At 24.8% G+C, this 19,971-nt stretch overlaps 2 protein-coding genes across 10 annotated transcripts in view; one reads left to right on the top strand and one right to left on the bottom strand.

Moving 5' to 3' along the window:
- LOC122854552 overlaps nucleotides 1-12,486 on the top strand; it is a 115,236-nt gene extending 102,750 nt beyond the window's left edge. For 3 of the 6 annotated variants that reach the window (XM_044155329.1, XM_044155330.1, XM_044155327.1), the window contains 9 exons: nucleotides 1,854-2,063; nucleotides 2,281-2,559; nucleotides 6,641-6,757; nucleotides 6,915-7,028; nucleotides 7,358-7,501; nucleotides 8,990-9,192; nucleotides 10,707-10,858; nucleotides 10,956-11,028; nucleotides 11,113-12,486. In XM_044155329.1, coding sequence (XP_044011264.1) covers nucleotides 1,854-2,063; nucleotides 2,281-2,559; nucleotides 6,641-6,757; nucleotides 6,915-7,028; nucleotides 7,358-7,501; nucleotides 8,990-9,192; nucleotides 10,707-10,858; nucleotides 10,956-11,028; nucleotides 11,113-11,134 — 1,314 coding nt within the window. In that variant the 3' untranslated portion in view covers nucleotides 11,135-12,486. Of the gene's footprint in view, nucleotides 1-1,853; nucleotides 2,064-2,280; nucleotides 2,560-6,640; nucleotides 6,758-6,914; nucleotides 7,029-7,357; nucleotides 7,502-8,989; nucleotides 9,193-10,706; nucleotides 10,859-10,955; nucleotides 11,033-11,112 lie in introns of those variants that run through there. The other 3 variants (XM_044155333.1, XM_044155331.1, XM_044155332.1) reach the window with 2 other exon arrangements.
- Nucleotides 12,487-15,398: 2,912 nt separating this feature from the next.
- On the bottom strand, nucleotides 15,399-19,954 carry LOC122854550 (uncharacterized protein KIAA0513). Of its 4 annotated transcripts, none has more exons than XM_044155323.1 (10): nucleotides 19,645-19,954; nucleotides 18,501-18,811; nucleotides 18,141-18,424; nucleotides 17,843-17,884; nucleotides 17,119-17,220; nucleotides 16,562-16,722; nucleotides 16,309-16,495; nucleotides 16,018-16,240; nucleotides 15,839-15,933; nucleotides 15,399-15,773 (listed from the first exon to the last, which is right to left on the bottom strand). In XM_044155323.1, the coding sequence occupies exons 2-10, from the start codon at nucleotides 18,773-18,775 to the stop codon at nucleotides 15,709-15,711; spliced, it is 1,434 nt and encodes a 477-aa protein (XP_044011258.1). In that variant the 5' UTR covers nucleotides 18,776-18,811; nucleotides 19,645-19,954; the 3' UTR covers nucleotides 15,399-15,708. The 4 variants fall into 4 exon arrangements, with proteins under 4 accessions (XP_044011258.1, XP_044011259.1, XP_044011260.1 ...); XM_044155324.1 differs by having other exon boundaries at nucleotides 18,501-18,775; XM_044155325.1 differs by lacking the exon at nucleotides 17,843-17,884.
- Between the last annotated feature and the right edge of the window lie 17 nt (nucleotides 19,955-19,971).

The raw sequence follows: 19,971 nt of genomic DNA, 5'->3' as shown, positions 1-19,971 counted from the left end.
TTAAATTAGTTTTTCTTTTTTTTCTATATATTTTACAATCTATTGTCTTTATTTATTTATTTTTTTTTGTTTTTATTCACATGTGTTGCAATTGTTATTCAAACAATTCTCGAACAAAGCTAAACTATTGTTTGACAATTTAATTGTATTCTTGACCTTAGCCCTGAAAGGTATAAATAAAAACTGACATTTTATTGGTCTAAAAAAAAATTTACACAACACAAATAAAATTGAATGAAACCAAAAGCCAGCCAAAGTGAATGTCCCACTAATTAAAACGATTTTTAGAATGAATACATTGTTCGTGGTTGTTGTTACTTGCCAGTAGAAAATTTTGTTACCATATAAAAGTCAGAACAAACAAAACCACATGAAAAAAAAAACATTTTAAAGTAGTTCTTCATCAAAAAAAAAAAAAAAATAAATAGTAGACAAAAGGATAGTGCAGTTGCATTACTTTTTTGTTATACATAGCTGATTTTGGTTTTTTTTATTATGCTTTTTTTTTTTTTTTTCTCATCTCATCTCATCCTTTGGTCTTTATCATCCTTTACAACATAGAAAACTTGGTCTTAACATGCACCAAGGGACTAAATGAGAAAAGTTAAGTTGTGGTTTTCAGCAAGTGAGCAACTTTATATACAAAATACAAAAAAAAATATATAAAAAATGAATTATATACATGTATATAATATAATACAACTATATAATATATAAAATGATGAAAAGAAAAATAAAAAAAATGTGTTAGCAAAATGCCAATACCAAGATCAGAATAAAATTTTTTTGCCTTTGTTATTATTATTATATTTTACATTATTATATATTATTTCTTTTGAACTACTTATAAAAACTTATGATTAGTTATTTTTTAAATTTAAATAAAAATTTCGTTTAATATTAAATATTTAATGATCGTTTTATGTTATTGATTTTTTTTTATTGGCTTATACTGATTGATATTGGATAGTAAATAGTGCTGCTATATAAATATTCTCTTTTTTTTTCGATGTTCAGTTCACCAGTGATTAGTTAAAATGTCCTTTGCAAATATTTTTACGAGTCAATGGGTCAATTTTTATTCCCGGATATTAATTTTCTTCCTGAGTAATTATTAATTGAGCAGTCTTCGATATATATAGTATATTATTTTCAAGTCTAATTAACAGTATATCTGTATTACAGGAAATAAAACTGATTAATTTTCCTTATAGCTTTATAAAAATAATTCAATTAACTTTCCTCAAATATAATAAAAAATTATCATTCTTATTATTTTTGACTTATTGAAAAACATACTGTCAACTCACATATATTTTTTAAAAAAATATATATATAAACGATATAAAAAAAGATTATTGAAGAGATTGAAGTACCATCGAACGATGAAAACTCAATATGTCCAAATGTATAATAAAAAAAATAGCATCCCAAAATGAAAAATTTCAACTTCAATCTCAACAATAGAGCAGAAAGATCAACAATGGTATCATAATCATATGTGAATCATGAATCCTGAATAAAAACTTTTCATAAACCAGAAAAAAAATTATTATCATGAGAAAAAAAATTGTTTGAACATTGTAATACTAGTTTTGAAATGAGGTTCTTCACAAATCCCATAATATTTTTCATAGTTATTGAATTTTATGAATGTAATTTTGCATAGCCATTAAAATATGATATTATAAATCAAATGAAAATAAAATATTTATATTTTACAAGATAATAATTTGTGTAAGTCGTCATGACAACAGTACTGTGTGGTTTATTATTAAAAGAAATAAGCATAAATACTTTTATAAAATTATTTGTATTATTTAATTAATCTAAAAAATTATTTTTAATTTCAGGCTCTTGTATATCGTGATGGTAATCTTGTATCTGGATCATTGGATGCTCTTGTTCAACATATGGTACCAACTGAAGACTATTATCCTGATAGAGCATATCTTTTTGCATTTTTGCTGAGTGCTAGACTTTTCATCAAGCCTCATGAGCTACTTGGTGAAGTTTGTGCACTATGCGAACATCAGCAAAACCTCAATGGTGAAGGTGGCAAGGTGAGAAACTATTCTAGCACTAGCATCATTCAAAATATAATTAAAAAAAAAAAAAAAAGCTCAACTGTGCTCTCTTTAGTAATGTCAAGTGATCCCCTTAAAAAAGTCACCGTCATTATTTTTACGTGCATTATCACTTTATCAATACTATTATTATTACTACTTTTTTTTAATTTTGATTTATTTTAAAATACATATTATATTAATTTAAATTTAGTTTAATAATTATTTACAGGAACGCTTGCAGCGTTTTGTACCAAGACTTGTACAACTATTAGCTGAATGGACTGAAACTTTTCCATATGATTTTCGTGATGAACGTGTAATGGCACATGTCAGATCAATAACACAAAAAGTTGCAAATGTTGATCTTGCTGCTCGTCAAGAAGTATCTGGTTTATTACAAAATTTATTATTACGTTTAACGGCTCTTGAAAGATATGAAGAAGCTCTTGCACGTTTAGTTACTGAAGCAGCAACTGAACAACTCACACAGGTAAATAAATCATATTTTTTATTATTTTTTTGTAAAAATATATATATAATAAATTTTGTGTACACAAGTGTTTTTTTATTTTCACTTGATACTCAAATGAGCAGTATATTATTATTTCAACAGTAACAAGAATAAAATAAATAAAAAAATTCTTAAAGGAAGCACTCAACTGTGAGACAAGCGCTTGTCCTATGTATTATTTTATTCTTTTTCACTATTTTCTACATTTTATTTTCTTTATTTCAACTTTAAATTCAAACCACATCCAATTTTATTTGGATACGGCACAATTTTCCAATTGCAATCACCACACCGTGAAATTTATTAAAAAAAAAAAAAAAAAACATATATATTTATTTCACATGATAGATACAAAAATATATATCACTTTACTGTTATTGTCAGCATACTATTTTTCACCGATCTATCTATTTTTTTCCTTTGGTTTTCATCGATACACCATCAGACAGACATTTATTTGTATAATATATCCGTGTGTGTACATAAATATATCATTGCCTCACTAAAAAAAAGGCTTAAGCGCCAAGAACATAAATAAAAATATAAAATAAAGGAAATTTTATCTCTGTAAAGATATATTTTATTTTTTTTATTGGTAAGATGAAAATGTATGTGAAAAAATATTCAATTTTATAATAACATTATAATATTTAATATTTTTGAAGTCTGAAATAAACTCAAGTGTTGGATATAACGAAGTTTAACGAAGCATAATAGACATGTCTGACCTAAACGTGGACGTACTACTGCGTTACGAGAATTTGTTGGTTCGATTATTTTAAAAAGCGTTTGTTATTATTTATTTATTTATATATTTATTTTTTTATTTATTTATTCTTTTATTTATTTATTTATTTATTTATTTATTTATTTATTTATTTATTTATTCTTTTATTTATTTATATATTTATTTATTTATTTATTTATATATTTATTTATTTATTAAAAAAAGGGAAATGTCGAAAAATGATTGTTAGACTTTTTGTTGTTAAGACGATGATATAATACATGAATAGATAGTACAGTGAGTTGATCTCAATGGAGTGCCAAATATTGCTTGCTTTTGTAATAGCATCGATGATACATTGTAAGCAGGTATGAACAATATAGAATCTATATGGGCATATCGATTAATCTTCACCCTCTACTGACTTCAATCAAACACCTATACTATACCTCATTTGCAATTGTATTACCCAATTCAATTTATCTAACTAATTGCGTTTTGAATCCTCCCTTTCTCTCTCTTTCATATTTAATTTTTTTAATTTTACAAATTGTTAATTAAAATGATAAAAATAAAATAAAAAAATTTTTTATCGTTATTTTTAATTTTAATTATTCAAATGATAAATTCAGTAAAAATATTTTATGAATTAATTTATAATATTATTATTTCTTTTTAAAAGCTAAAAAATTTTGTAAAAAAGAAAAAAAAAAAAATGTTTTAAAACATTTAATTAAATTGTAATTAAATTTTAAATGTTTTTTTGAGACTTTAAGTGGGTATTTTGTGACACTTTTAAATTCAATTTAGTTTGTTAGACCACTAAATTTTACAGTACTTTATGATGATTCTGCAAGTGATTGGCTTGGTTTGTAAATTTTATCCAAGCAGTAGTTGTAACTGTCAGACTGTGTATATCCCGAGGGACAAATAACCCAACAGTTCAGCTTATTAGGTCACAACTTTTGATGCTGTTTCATGAAACTATTGCTTCTGTATATGCAATCCCTAAACATGTTCATATAAATACGCTTGAGAAAACTCTTCATATAACTTTTCTCACTACCTGCCGTAAGCAGTAGTCAGAAAAAAAAAAACATGTACATAAATGAAAAAAAATATGTTTTGACTTTTCCCCAAAGCTCGTTATCCAGCATTTATTCTGTCACCATTTTCATTAAATTCTTTCGAGAAATATATAATAAACAGAAAGTGTTGCAAGCAAAAAAAAAAAATGAAATGAGTAAAAAAGAAAAAACAAATTCCCATAGTGATAATAACACACGTCGCTGTAGTAAATTCCAATTAGCTATATTTATAATCATACAACTTGCATTTAATTTTTTTATTCAATTCATTTTTTAATTAAGCAATAAAAAAAAATTTTTATGATCATCATTATTTAAAAATCTGAAAATTAAATTAAATGGAATAATAATTTTATAAATATAATTTTTTAATAATTAAAAAAAATTATAAATATTTATTCTACCAATTATAGGTGAAAAAGAATTTTTTTTTTTTTTTTTTAATTCCTCGTTTCGATTTCACACGCTTTTGTGAAATTGCGGTTGGAATTTTCACAAACCAAATGTTAGTGGTGTTCTTTGCCATCTTTCATCTCTTTATTTACCTTCATTCTATCGACTCAATTTTGGTTCTCGACCAACGTTACTGGCATTCGCAATGGAGCAAACATTCACCAACCAAAACTATGCAAAGCTTGTGCAGATCACAGAGTGCACGAATCTTTTAATTAGAAATTTTTTTTATTTTTTTAAATTCATTTTCATTATAACATTATTTTGTGCACGTATTATAATTACTAATTTTTTATTATTCAAGTTAATTTATTTTTTTTTCTATGAAATTCACTTTCATCTTTATGATAATTAACAATATTTTATTTACTTTTAAATCCACTTATGAATTTATTATTAATTTTGTTATTTGATTGCATTCTCTATATCTTTTTTCATTAAATAATAATTAATATTTTTTAAATATTAATTTGTTCCGCTTGATATTTTTTTTTTTACGAACCGCGTCAGCAGATGGTTGCAATTATTTTTTTTATATCACTATCAAAGAGTACTTTTCGAAAAGCATCACTTTGCTCTCACACACGATTTCTAGACTGAGACACAGAACAAAGATACCAGAAGAAAGAAATGAATAGAACTAACATGTAGAAGATGTAAAAAAAAAATAAATAAATAAAGTGCAAAGGGAATAGTAGTGGTAGGGTTTTAGAAGTAAGAAAGGTGTGGCAACAAAAATCAGATAAAATAAAAAAATAAAATAAAAAAACACAGTGAGAAAGAAAGAATAAAAAAAAAGAAACCGGATAGAAGTGCATTTCGTTGGAACTCTGGGCAATCCAAGAAAACTACTTTTGCCCGGAAAAGCTTTTCTCGTCGTTCAACTATCTATACGTTTTTTTCCACCAACTACTTACAATATCTCTTTTTTTTTTTTTTCTTTAGCTTTCTTTTTATTTCATTTTATTATTTTTTTAAATTTACTATAATCATAGTGAACATATCAATGATGACAGTCACAATCAAAAGATATTACTTTCAAAATTTTTAAGCAAAGATTGTATACTCTGACTTTAAAAATAAAAAGATAAAAAATAACATTAATAATATGAGTATACCAGATGTATGATATTATTTTCATAAAATTCTTATCATTTTAAAATGATATACTTGCTGAAAAATAAAATTTTTCAAGAGACGAAAAACAAAATATAAAAAATACTTCAACAAAGTAATAAAGAAAATATGAAATAATAAAAAAACTTTTTTAAATTATAATAAATTGAAATAATATTTAATGTCAAATTAATTAATTCAAAAAGTTTGCAAATTAAATCATAAATTATTATTTACCAATATTTAAATTATTAATTTAATCATAAAATTAAATATGAAGTTTAAATTTTCAATTTATTTTTTATTTTTCAATTGAAATATGTCAGGATAGATTTTCTCTTAATAAATCATCAAAAAAATGTCATGGATCTTATTGAAAATTCTGAATAAGTATTTTTGAAAGTTCAATCAAATTTTATTTATTTATTTACTCATTTTTTTTTTTTCAAGTACTCAATCCGTTTGTCAACTTCGTGACTTGAATATTGTAAAAATGAAAAATACGAAAAGTTAAAAAAATCTATTTAAATATCATATGTTCTTGGAGAAAGCAAGTCATGTTAAATTGAATATAAACTGATATATATTTCTGTTTGACAAATACGAAATAAAAAATGATTAAAATCTGTAATATGATATTTTTTTTTACTTAACTTTATGTATTTTTTGATTGCAGGTTGATGTTACTGAACTGTGTCCATCAGCAACAGTACTAGCACAACAATTGACTCACGTAGAATTAGAAAGACTGTCATACATTGGTCCAGAAGAATTTGTTCAAGCATTTGCCAAGGTACAATATTATTTTCTTTCTAGTATATAAATTCAATATAATAAAAAAAATATATAATAGTATATATAAAAATCACAAACAAGTCAATGTTCATTCAAGCTTGTTAAGTAATCAGTTGAGTGCTTGCTGACATTGATAAATTTTATTATGGTTACAGGAATCACCACATCTAGAAACTTCATTTAAAGATATGAAAAAAACAAGAAATCTTGAGTCTTATGTACAGTGGTTCAACAGACTAAGCTATTTTGTTGCAACTGAAGTTTGCAAGGTATTAACTTTTTTCATTAATTAACTTATTTTTATAACTACAAAAATTTTCATAATTTGAATTTCTAAAAGAAAAAAAAAAACAAGTTAATAACAAACTTAAAGATAAAAAAAAAAATATTTGCAAAAAATTTTAAATTTATATTTATACAGATATTATTAACTTACTTTTATTATGATATAGAATTTGAATAATTGAAGAGGATAAAAAAATTAAAGTTTAAAATAACTTTAGCTTATTTTGATACTCGTAATTTTTTTGATGATATTAATATTGAAAAAATAAATAAGAAGAAAATAAATTTAATATAATATTTTTAATTTTTATAGCATGCTAAAAAGAAACAACGTGTTCGTGTTGTTGAATACTGGATTGAAACAGCAAGAGAATGTTTCAACATTGGAAATTTTAATTCTTTAATGGCAATTATAGCTGGATTAAATATGTCACCAATATCACGTCTAAAAAAAACCGTAAGTTTTTTTAATTTTAATACAAATATGATAATTGATAAAAATAAAATAATAATTACTATTATTATTTATGTTTATTTTAAATTTTGAGATAAACACTTTAAAAAGTTTTGTAAATTTATAATTATTGTGGAAGAAAAATTGGGGATAACTGTGAAGATGTCGATAAGCCAATAACCACAGATCTCAGTTAATTAAAAAGTTTAAATCAAACTATTCATCAAGAGTCTATTGATTGATTCAGTGGTCGCCCAAAGGCACAACTAAATTGACAAATATTATTCCACAAATACCGTAAAATTGAAAATTTATTTTAATCTCTCGATTTGCCAAAAAAACAAAAACAATATTTAATTAATTTTACAAAATAATAGAAGCTTTTTTTTCTTCAAATTCACTATCAAAAAAAATTTTTAATAAATAATAAACATTACCATAATAATGCAGTTAATTTTTATCTTTAAAAAAAAAAAATGTAGGTATGAGAAAACGAAGAAAAAAAAAAAAAACAATTTCAAGCTTTGTTTATCTATCCAAAAAAAAAAAAAAATCCCAACTAAGTAAACGTGTGCTCGAGGTTCATTTAGTCGGTATATGTTGAAGTGATTTATATGCCAACAAAATGGAAATAATTACAAAAACCATTGCTCGCTGGACACAAAATTCGTGTCGTAATTTTCATTAATGGAAATTTATGTTACTGGTATAAACATACATATAGCTTATGTACAACATCCACTAGCTTATCGTTTTATTTTTTTTTTTTAAATATATACTATTCTCAGTATTACCATCTAAACTTTTGACACAATTAAATGACCATTTTTTATTTCCTTTCTCTTGAAAGAAATTGAAATACACAACAATAATAAAATTAAAAATATATTTTTAATATGTATAATCATATAGATATGTATATTTAAAAAAAATTAAATTATAAAATATATATCTGGACATACTTGAGTAGTACAAAAAGCAAGTCTCATTGCGACAGCTATATATTTTTTTTTTACTAAAAGTTAATTCAATTTATGTTTGTGAGCTGACTCTAACTTCAACATTAAATATCATATGTATACATATATGCTTGAATTTACTGTTAAATTATTTCATCCACGCAAACCACCCAACTCCCACTCAGTAAACTCTCACCCTTTTGTTTCTCATACCTTCACATTGTTGAATAAATATACACATTTCTGACTGAATATTCACACTGGCACAAATATTCATATATATGACACGTACATATGTGACTCATTCAGCCCTGATATTCTCATAACTATCCATTGGTATTTTAGCCAATTATTATTTATTCAGTTTTTCAATTTTTCAATTTTTCAATAAACTGAATTACCATTGATATTTTATTGAAATTTTTATATATATTTTTTTAACTAAAAATTATTGTTTTTTTTTGTAAATAACAATATTTATAATTAAATAATTTTTAATTAATTAATTTAATAAAATGCTTTTATTTTTAAGTGGTCAAAAGTTCAATCAGCAAAGTTTTCAATATTGGAACATCAAATGGATCCAAGCAGTAATTTTAGTAGTTATCGTAGTACATTAAAAGCAGCAATGTGGCGTAGTGCTGGTGCAACTGATGAGAGACAAAGAATTGTTGTGCCATTTTTTAGTCTTCTTGTTAAAGATTTATATTTTTTAAATGAAGGCTGCAGTAATAAGTGAGTATACATTTTTATATTACATATTTAATTAGTCATTGTTTTACTAACTATACATAAATATTTAACTGAAAAATAAAACTTTTTATTCTTTTACAAATATAAAAATTAAATATATGCATTCAAGCAGGGAATAGATAATTTGTTGAATTATATTTCAAAAAGAAAAAAAAATAACGAATTAGTCAATGAGATGATCAAATTATAAAACTTTTGTTGTTAAAATAGAGTAAAAAAAAAAAATACTTGGTATCTTGTCGTACTTATCATATCTGTTTATTATCGCTTCTTATTTTTCTTCTCTCTTGGATGATTCTAAACTCTAAATTTTCCTACTTGTTCCATTCCCTTCAAAGCCTTGAATTTCATGTATTTGGTGTACGTGGATAAACTTATTAAACTTGTAATAGCAAAAGTTACTCTGATATCGCATCAAAAGAGACGAAATATGAAATGGTGTGCGATTCACAAACTTGAAGAAAATCACAAAAATAAAAATAATAAAAAAATATAATAATACACGGGGATACAAAAATATAATTAAAAAATTAATATTTACATATTGTAGGTACATTCTCAATAAATCGATAAAGTCAAAACATTTTACATAACATATTTGCTATAGACTATGATCATACGCAAATATTATATTCAAAACATGTGTGTATTCATCCCTCAATATCTCTACCCTATATGCATCAGCATAAGTCTTTTCCTTTCTTTTGTTGGGTCCCATTCCTCGTTCCTATATTTATCTGCATCTCTCCTTGAATTTCTTCTTTTACATTGTGAATTTACCAAGTTCGCTTACATTATAAATTGCCAAAGTTCCTACCAACATTTCGAAGATGCATCTATATCTTTTCTCCTCTTCAAAACTATTTTACTCCATAACATTACATGCTTCTCTTGAATTTGCTTATGTGCATATACATGATAACTTACAAGTATACACAACGAGTCAAAAAAAAAGATAAAAAAAAAAACAGAAAAAGAATACCAGACCTCTAGATTGTGTCGCCATGGAAAAAATAAAATATCATTTTCTATTACATGCAATAATATTATGCATATTGTGTTTTTTTGTTTCCTTTTTTTTTTTTTTTTTTTATAGCAGTCTTATATATTTTTTTTTTCATTTTCATTTCGATATTTTGATAATAATAATTTTTCAACTTGAATAAATAAAAAAAAGCATAAAACTTGTCTTATTATTTTGTTTGAAATACTTGAAATAATTTTTTTTACTGTGAATGCATTTATTTTCAATACAGCTAGGATAATTTTTGAACTTTAAAAAAAGTTTAATTTGATAAAATACATCATTTTTTTTTAAAGCTATAAATTTTTTAACTTTATCATATATAAAAACTTTTATTTATTTCTATTTATTTATTTTTATTTTACTTGTTAATTTTTTTTTCATTTTATATGTATATCAAGTTGACTATTTCAATTTGTATTCTTTTAATAGACGAGCTAAACAATACAACAACTTGTTTTTAAACTTTCAGACTACCAAATGGTCACATCAACTTTGAAAAGTTTTGGCAACTTGCCAAACAGGTGACTGAATTCATTGCATGGAAGCAGGTGGCTTGTCCTTTTGAAAAAAATACAAGAGTCATTGCATTTCTTCAGGCCAGTCCTGTGCTGACAGAGAATGGTATTGTTATATTTTTTTTTCTAATATATTTTTTATTCTTGTAAGTTTTTTAAAATTATACTTTTGATAATGGATTATTTTTTTTGCTGATATTTAGGTCTTGCTTTGGCATCATTTGAATGTGAACCACCAGATAACAATCCAGAAAAAGAACGTTACAAGTCTTTAAAGTAAGTAGTTCAAAAAAAAAAAAAAAACAACATCCATATGACAATAACAAAACCTATTGTAATTACTACAATTTTTTTTTACAGGTCAGAATTAAATGCTCAGTGAAAAAGAGCTAAAATGGAAATTCCAGAAAGAAAAAGATATTAGTTCCAAGGCAAACAAGTGGTTTATCTTCTCGAAAAAAAAGAACTTATAAATTATAAGAAACAGAAAAAAAGGCCAGTAATTGTAATTATTATCAGATCGAAATAGAATTGAACATTACTACTCAAGGTATATTAAAATCAAAACGGACACTGTGAGTCACTTGACAGTATCAATATATAGTATTAAAAATAATTCTAAAACTTCGCGTTAAATTCTGCACAATAGATTTAAAAATATAAACATACAATTTTTCGAGACGAACTGAAAAAAATTATCATTTTTTTTTGTTTAATTGATTTTTAGATCCTATTATGCAGATATAATTTTGTAAATAAATAATCATGATCATCTATTGTCTTAAAAAAAAAAATTTCAAATAATTGAGTTGAAGCATTTTCATCTCACGGTTTTAATCATTAACGAGGATTGTTTTTTTAAATAATAGGGACCAAGAGATTTTCCTCCTGGGTATAAAATTAACATCAATCTTGCGATAATTATCGAAAAGCAAATATTAAATGCTTTTATAGAATGCCAAAGAAATTAAAAAAAAAAAATCACTAAACTATCTTGCACCACTTCACACACAAAAAAGAAAGAAAAAAAAAATTGTTTTTCTTATTAAATAAAATAATCATTGACATAAGAAAGTAATTCGTGTTTCGATGTAAAAAAATTAAAAAATAATCAACATATATTTATTTTTTAATTATCATTGGCATTCATTTAGGTTATTTTTAATTTAAAAAAAAACTTGAATATTATTTTTATATATTATTTGAATTTTACGAATCGTACAAATCATTGCAAATTATAAAACTAAAATTAAATTGTGTGATTTAATTCTGCTGCATATAATTGGGTATCCGATTAATAAATGGAGATAATTTATTGCGTTAATTACTCCAATGCACACTATTATATTTATTAATCACCAATGCAGATTATTTTCTAAAAGATTTTTCTGTTTTTTAATTTTTTTGATTGAACTTTTTATCTTTTTTTTTTTATTCTAACGTACTGTACTATTTTATTTAATTCGGTGAAATATTTTAATACATAAATAGTTAATCGTTTTATATTATAATTTAAATCTAAAAAACCATGAATTTATTAGACACGTCAATTTTATTGAACGTGTATATATAAAATAAACAATTAAAAAGAAAAAAAAAATTAATAAATAGACGAGATGTTCTACTTGAAACTGTCAAGAGATCTAATAGTTTATAACATGTAAATAATAAAATCCTGTATATACGCGCACGAATATGAATAAAAGTATTTAATTATCGGATAAATAATAAAATTTTCACATAAAGAGTACAATTTTAATAATTATACTTTTAAATTAAGAAACACAAATATATAAAAAAAATACTATATACTATATTCGATAATTAAAAACTTTTTTTTATTGATAATAGTTAAACGACAAATAGAAATAGAAAAAGACTGTAATCAAGTTTTAAAAACTAGCTAAGATTATATCAATATTATTTCGAAAAAATAATTGATGATTATCTTGCTTAAGGCGAAGCAATACCTTTGAAAAAAGCGTTTCACAAGAATCGCCCAAACTCTTTTAATATTGAACTTAGAGGCATGAAATTTTAAAGGTCAATATAAAATTGCATGGCCGATGGGCTGATTGTCTCAAAAATTGTTAATAACAAAAAAAAATTATTAATAAAATACAGTTTCCTATAAAAACGCAATCGATCGATTTTCACTCAAAAATGCATTCTCAGTCTCCAAAATTTGCAGGAGAACTCAGAATAATATAGCCGATGGGATGATTATCTTGAAAATTGTACATTATAAAAAAAAATTTTATTGTTTTTTTTAAATAATTATGACCTTTTTATCATCAATCACTACGTCATTCTTCAAAATTTGTAAAAACTAGATGGCACTAGGAACGCTTCTACAATTTGGGGATAAAATTTAGGTTCCCAATGCCCATGATGTTAATTGTAAGATTATAATTATAAAAATCAATACAGTGAATCGATTATTATTAAGAAAAAAGTTTTAAAAAACAATTTTAAGAGTCTGTGTTGTGCCAAACAGTAAAAAATCGGATTTTGGTTTTGCTTTGTATGTAAGTAGTTTGAAGAAAATACTAGTTTGTTTACATTTTGTAACATCAAGTTGTCAAAAAAAAAAAAATTACAACAATTACATATTTGTTATGAATTTTGCATGGTGTTTTATATTTAGCATGGTTTTTTATATTCTAGTAGTTCATAATAGATTTGCTTGCAAGTATTCTTCAACATTGCTGTAATTATAATAATGACAATATTATAATAATACCAGCAATGCCAGAACCGTATTATCAAAAACAGATATGTTATGAATTTTGCATGGTTTTTTATATTTAGCATGAACCTAAAATCTTAAAGAAAAGATTATAAATAATGTAAAATTCTGGTGACCAGTTATTTCATGATTGATATATGATTTAATATATATGACAAATCAAAGTGCATGGTACTGAATAATTATTATAAATTATAATAATGACACGTAATAAGTCTCAATATTTTTCAAGTTTTAGACGTCACCAGAATTCATTATTGTATGCACGTATAATCTCTTTTGTTTTTGAAATAGAACTACGCTTTATTGCATGATTGAAAAAATAATGTTTTGATTGGATTCAAAATAAATATGTAAAGTACATTTTATAATATTAAGATCATTATTTTTTTTTGCATGCCGTCTTGTCAATATTAGTAATATATTTTTGTATTTATGTATTGAGAAAATTATGAATACTTATTTCAATATACGTAAAAGATAATTATAATATATTAATAATTATTTTAGGACAAGGTTTCAATATGACAATATTATATTGTTTAACAAGTTAAAGTATACGAAACCTCATTTGTTGTAAAGCATGGTTATATAGATTTAGGGTAAAAAGTATCCCGGCTATGCCGAAGTATGGGCCCAATGTACTTTGGGACTCATAGATGGGGCGAGAATTCGCTCTATCGATAAATATAGGTTAGGGTTCACTTGAAACCAAAGGTATTGCTTCGCCTTAATAAGATTGAATATCTTGAACGTACTTGAAGTTAAAAAAAAACAAATTTCAAATGTTCTATCGTAAAAAAGAGCATTGGAATTTTTTTTTTCGATTCATCTAGTCATTAGTTGATAGTAAAATATAGGATTTTAAAAAGTCGATGATACATTTTTCTCATTTTTTAAATTACGGACAAAATGAAAATAAAAAAACAAGTATCTAAAATCTCAGAATTTTCATCGACAATTGAAAAAATCCTCAACACATTTAATGCCTAAATTAAATTAATAATTGTAATATTAATTTAAAAACGTAATTATAGTTTTACTTAACATTCCTATGTGCATAATACGAAATATAAAAAAAAAAGAAAATTATACCAGTTTCCCCTGACACATATATATTATAAAAATATAAATAACACTGTGTTAATATGGATTTATCGAAAAATAAATAATACGCACAACACGTCCAGTCACAATTTTTAATAAAATAATTAGTATTATTTTAAAGTTTTTAATGTAACGCCCAAATTTAAGCTGACTGTTATTACAACATGATTAAAGTGTTTTTATAATTGTTTATAAATATATATATATTTTTTTTGCATTATACTACCGAATTTATGCTGATGATTTGATGTAGAATGATCTATAATTTCCAACAGTTCAGACTAAATAATAATTGAATAAAAACAAATAACTAAAATTTAAAAAATAAAAAGAGAAATTAATTTGTTTTTTTTTTTTTTCTAATTTTCTTTTTCAAACAGCATATGTATATATCATCTGAATCTGTACTAATGATCAAAATATATTGGGACTATTGTACATATTATCGAACTTATGTATGAAATTAAAAAAAAATAAAAAAACTACAATTAATATTTATTGTAGAAATGATAATGTCTCATAAATAAAAACTCGAATTAATAAAACTTCACTTACTTGATCCTTTTTGTCAATCCTATTGTGTTTATTATATTTTACTAATTTAATTATTTTATTTATTTTAGTTATTTCAGCATCGACCTCAAAACGAAATGAAACAACGTAGAAAATTTTGTAGATATTAAATAAAATAACTGCAGGACGCCTGGCAACTCTTGAAGTGATCTGAAATTGCTTATGAGTGTCGATCAGGAAAATACTTGATAAGAACAAGATTAAATTATGTATCCAATTGAAAATACTTTATTTAATTTTATTGTTGTAATATTTTTTCTTTTTTTCTTTAATTTTTTTTTTATCTTTAATAAACGGAGACCTGAGTGTGACATATTGTAATTGACAATTAACATTAAACTCAGTCATACTTATTTGCGCGTAGACATGTAATACATTGATTAGATCCAGGAAAATAATTTTAAAATTAGAAAAAAAAAAATCTTGCATACCATAAAAGTCAGTCTAATCCATTACCAATTAATTTAGATTTAAAGTACATCTTGCCATACCAATATGTATTCGTTGTTGTATATATTACTTATTATTTATCTCCATGGCTCGGATTCATCAAACATTCTCATTATATTGTCTCGTAGCATTTTTTCTTGCTCTGAAATTAACGGATTGATAAGTAATGATCTATATGAGAAATAAAAACGAAATATTTTATTGTACCTGGTGTAAGATTTGCAATGATGCATTGTTTTCTCAAAAATTCTAGACAAAGTGTCCTTGACAGTCCAAATGCATGCATATTACATGTAAATGTACTGAAAATAAATTTTAAAAAAATTACGTAATATTGATTCATGTAACGAAAGAGAAACAAAACGGATATAAATAATTGTATGTACCCCAATTGACCAAAAACAATGTTAGCTTGAAATTTTCTATCATCAGCAGCGATTTTATCTTGATCAAGTGACTTTGATCTTGCAGGTACTGGTCTTGCAGCTCTTTCACATTGTACAGCATCGAAAAATGCCGCTGTCCAAAATCTCATTGAGGTCCAAATTGGCTGAACTCTTAGATGAGTGTATAAATATTCTCTGTATGGTTCTAAGCCTGGTACTTCAACTATAAAGAAAATTAATAATACATTTGTTTAACAATCTATGCATTTATGTTGTGATGATATATTATACCTTCATGATAAAATGTAAAACACATATTCATTAAGCTTTTAGCTGGAGCGAAATCATCAGCTTCATGACACTCAAAAAGAGTCAAGGCGAAATGTTGTGCCAATGAATAGAATGATGCCTCAGTAACACAAGCACGGGCTCTTCTTGCATTTACCACCCTTGCAAACCAAATTCTGCCAGATTCACTCTGTAATTCAAATAAAAAGCGTTTATTTAAATACATAGTTCTCTGGATATTTTAGATGAAGCTTACCAGAACCATTTGTCCAAAATTTGCTTTTTGTTCTTGGTCAATTGTACCAGGTGCTTCAAACAACAGAGGAACAAAAAATTTCATAAAATCAGCAGCGGCTTCTTCAGACTGACTATCAGCTGATAAACTTGATGCCCATGATTGTACTGATCCTGAAGAACCTTGGAATAAAAAAGAAAAAGAATTTAATAATCAACATTAAACTAAAAATATCCACGGTAAATTAGAGAGCATTTAAATTTTATAATTATATATTATATAGTACAACTGTTACTGGATTGTAAGCAATCGGTAAACACATTAATCATATTGTAGGGCTTACTTTCTTTACATTATGATCACCTGATGATACTTAGAATGACTATCGAATCTTATTACGAATCTGCTATTCGATTTGAATACCAGGAGATCATAAAGTAAAAAAATAAGTTTTTGTAACACCAAATACCGCCTTTGTCATTCTGAAATACTGATACGGAACTTTAATTTAATAAACTTAACTTAAATTTAACTAATAAACTAACTTAAATTTAACTAAACAGTGGCGAAAAAAATACCTGATCTTTCCCAAACTCTACGACCATCCATATTCGAATCTAAGCTTGTGCTCGGTCCATATCCGTCAAGGTCACTTGCTGATCCACTGCTGCAAGGTATATCTACAATAAACAATATTAACAAAACGTTCATCCTTAAAATGATTAAGTTCATACAAAGAACATTATCTAATTAAGCATACATAACATATTATAATCAATAAAGAAAACATATACAACATAAATATCTCTTTGACGTTATAGATTTAAAAAAACAACTACATACAGAAATTGTGGTTAATTAATACAGCGTGAAAAATGAATTGGTATAAATATATATATTGTTTATCAAGTAAATAAACTTACTTACAAATGGTTATTAGCAAACAATTAAAATAATTATGTGTATCAACATGACATCGGTAAATTTCCTGTTAAAAAACAAACCCATAAACTTGTATAAATATTCTAATTGACAATTTAACTGATAATATCAACAAGCAACAGTTAACAACAAGGATAAATTCATGTTTTCGCATAACAATATCAAGGTCACAGTAACAATAATACTATATCATAATGTTTGTTACATTATTTTTTTTTTTTTATCTATGAAAGATTGAAAAAATATATAAAGACATTTAAACTACATATCACAATTTTGAATAACAGGTTTGAAAAAAATTAAATAAATTATGACAATTCACATACACAATTGACATTAAAACATTCATTTTTATTTTACCTAAACGAAAAACGACCGTCTCATAGCGATTTGGTGCCCTTGCTTTATGATTAAAAAAAAAAAAGAAAAAATGACAATAAATTTGAAAAATATTATTGAAGAATATCAATTAAGCAGCGTTAATACATAGCAAATTCCAATTCCAGCATTGGTCAGTGCAGACCATAGAGTATGTATGTGTATTAAAAACTAAAAAATAAATAATTTAAATAAAAAAGACGTGAATTGAATTTTAAGTAAAATAAAAACTTTGATATGTTTGTTATTGTTTTCGTTTCATTTTATATTTTTATCTTACTTGTTTTATAGTCGAGTTTTTCATATGGATCTGGTCCAGTTGCTCTGATATCTTTTTCCTGTAATGGCTCAATACTTTCAATGCTGTAACGATCAGGACTAATGACATTATCAACTTTAATCATTTCTTTTGGTATGATTGTCGTTGTTCTTGATGATGCAATTTCTTCATATGTCATACCAGGTGGATATTTACGATGAGAACGTGAAAAATTTGAATCTTGTCGTTCTAATTTATGTCTTGTCATTACTTCATAGTCATCTTGTGATAATCCAGTGCTAAATCTATTGAATTAAATTTAATTAACTATATTTATTAAACAATCAGAAAAAAAACAAAAAAAAATTCTAAATTGCATACCTGGGTAACCGTAATTTTCTTCTCAAGTTTCCATTATTTTCACAATTATTATTTTGTTCATTACGATGTGGAGGAGTGGGTGGTGATGATGGACTAGTAGTTAAATCACTGTCTTCAAAACTGCTGCTTAATGCTGAACCAATGCGGCTACCAAGTCCTTGAAGATATTCACTACCACCACCAATTGCTGATCTCATTGATCTAAGTGCATCCTTTGTACGTCCCATTAATGTACCACCATCACTTGATGGTAAAGCACCACTTACATCTACCATCTTCTCAACGAAAAATAATTTATATGCGAGATCAAACTATCAAAATATTTTTAAACTTTTTAATTTTAGGATATATTTACTTTTTTCTATTTCGAATTTAACGCGATTAATTTATATCAAAAGTACAGTATCAACTACCGGACACGAGTTTTAATTTGTGATGTGAGCTTGTCGAACCGGGCAATTTTAGATAAGAAATATATAGAACATATTATTTATGTATATAGAACAATACGTTGTTGTTTTTATTTTTTTTAAAACAGCTGGTCAATTTAAATAAGTTAAAGACATTAAATTCAGGGACATACACGTGCTACATATAATAAAATAAACGGATACCAGTTTACTCAACTTTCAATAATTGACCAATATTATTTAATTGATTTAACATTGAATTGTTTATATTTTTTTTATGTATGTGTTTCCGATCTATTGTCGTGTTCATCACTCTATGTAAAAAAAAATAATTATCGGAAAATAGCCTTTAATTATTATATTTTTTATTTCTTATCAATAGGAAATTTCAACTATGTTTTTTTTCCTTCCGGTTATTAATTTTTTATAATTTATAGGTGAACATAGTAGTGACGTAAAAACACCTGTAACTGTTGGATTCTACCACTATGTTTCGCCATATGGATCGAAAACTGCACTGCGGTTCGCAAATTTTATAAATATTATTTTCTTAATCTTTTTTCTACAAATTTGTTTCGATTAAAATTAAATGTTACTTTTATTTAAAATAAAAAAGCTAAAGAAAAAAAAATAATATTCAATTAATTGTTAATATTAAAACATAAAAATATAATATATGATAACTTATAGAAAAATAATGTTAATATTAAAAATAATAATTATAAAAATTATACCGTATGTATTTTTTTCACTTTATAGTAATGATATTTAACTTTTTAATTTAATAGCGTAAATTTTGATTAATTTTTTGTCAAAAAAATAATTGTATTCACGTCACTTGGCTACATTATTCTGCGAATAAAAAAAAACTAAAAAACACTATTATTTATTATTATTTTCTTCTTGCAACATTGAATCCCACTTTGGTCTGTGTCACCGCGCGCAATGACCAATGACACATGTGATTATTCAATATATAACTTGCGCAGTCGCTGAAAAAAATCAATACTGCAATAAACTTTTGTAAAAGTCAATTTAAAAATAAAAAAAATAAGCACAAT

This window comes from Aphidius gifuensis, linkage group LG4 (assembly GCF_014905175.1).
Source record: "Aphidius gifuensis isolate YNYX2018 linkage group LG4, ASM1490517v1, whole genome shotgun sequence".
Classification (NCBI taxonomy): Eukaryota; Metazoa; Arthropoda; class Insecta; order Hymenoptera; family Braconidae; genus Aphidius; species Aphidius gifuensis.
This window is presented reverse-complemented; position numbering and strand designations above follow the sequence as displayed.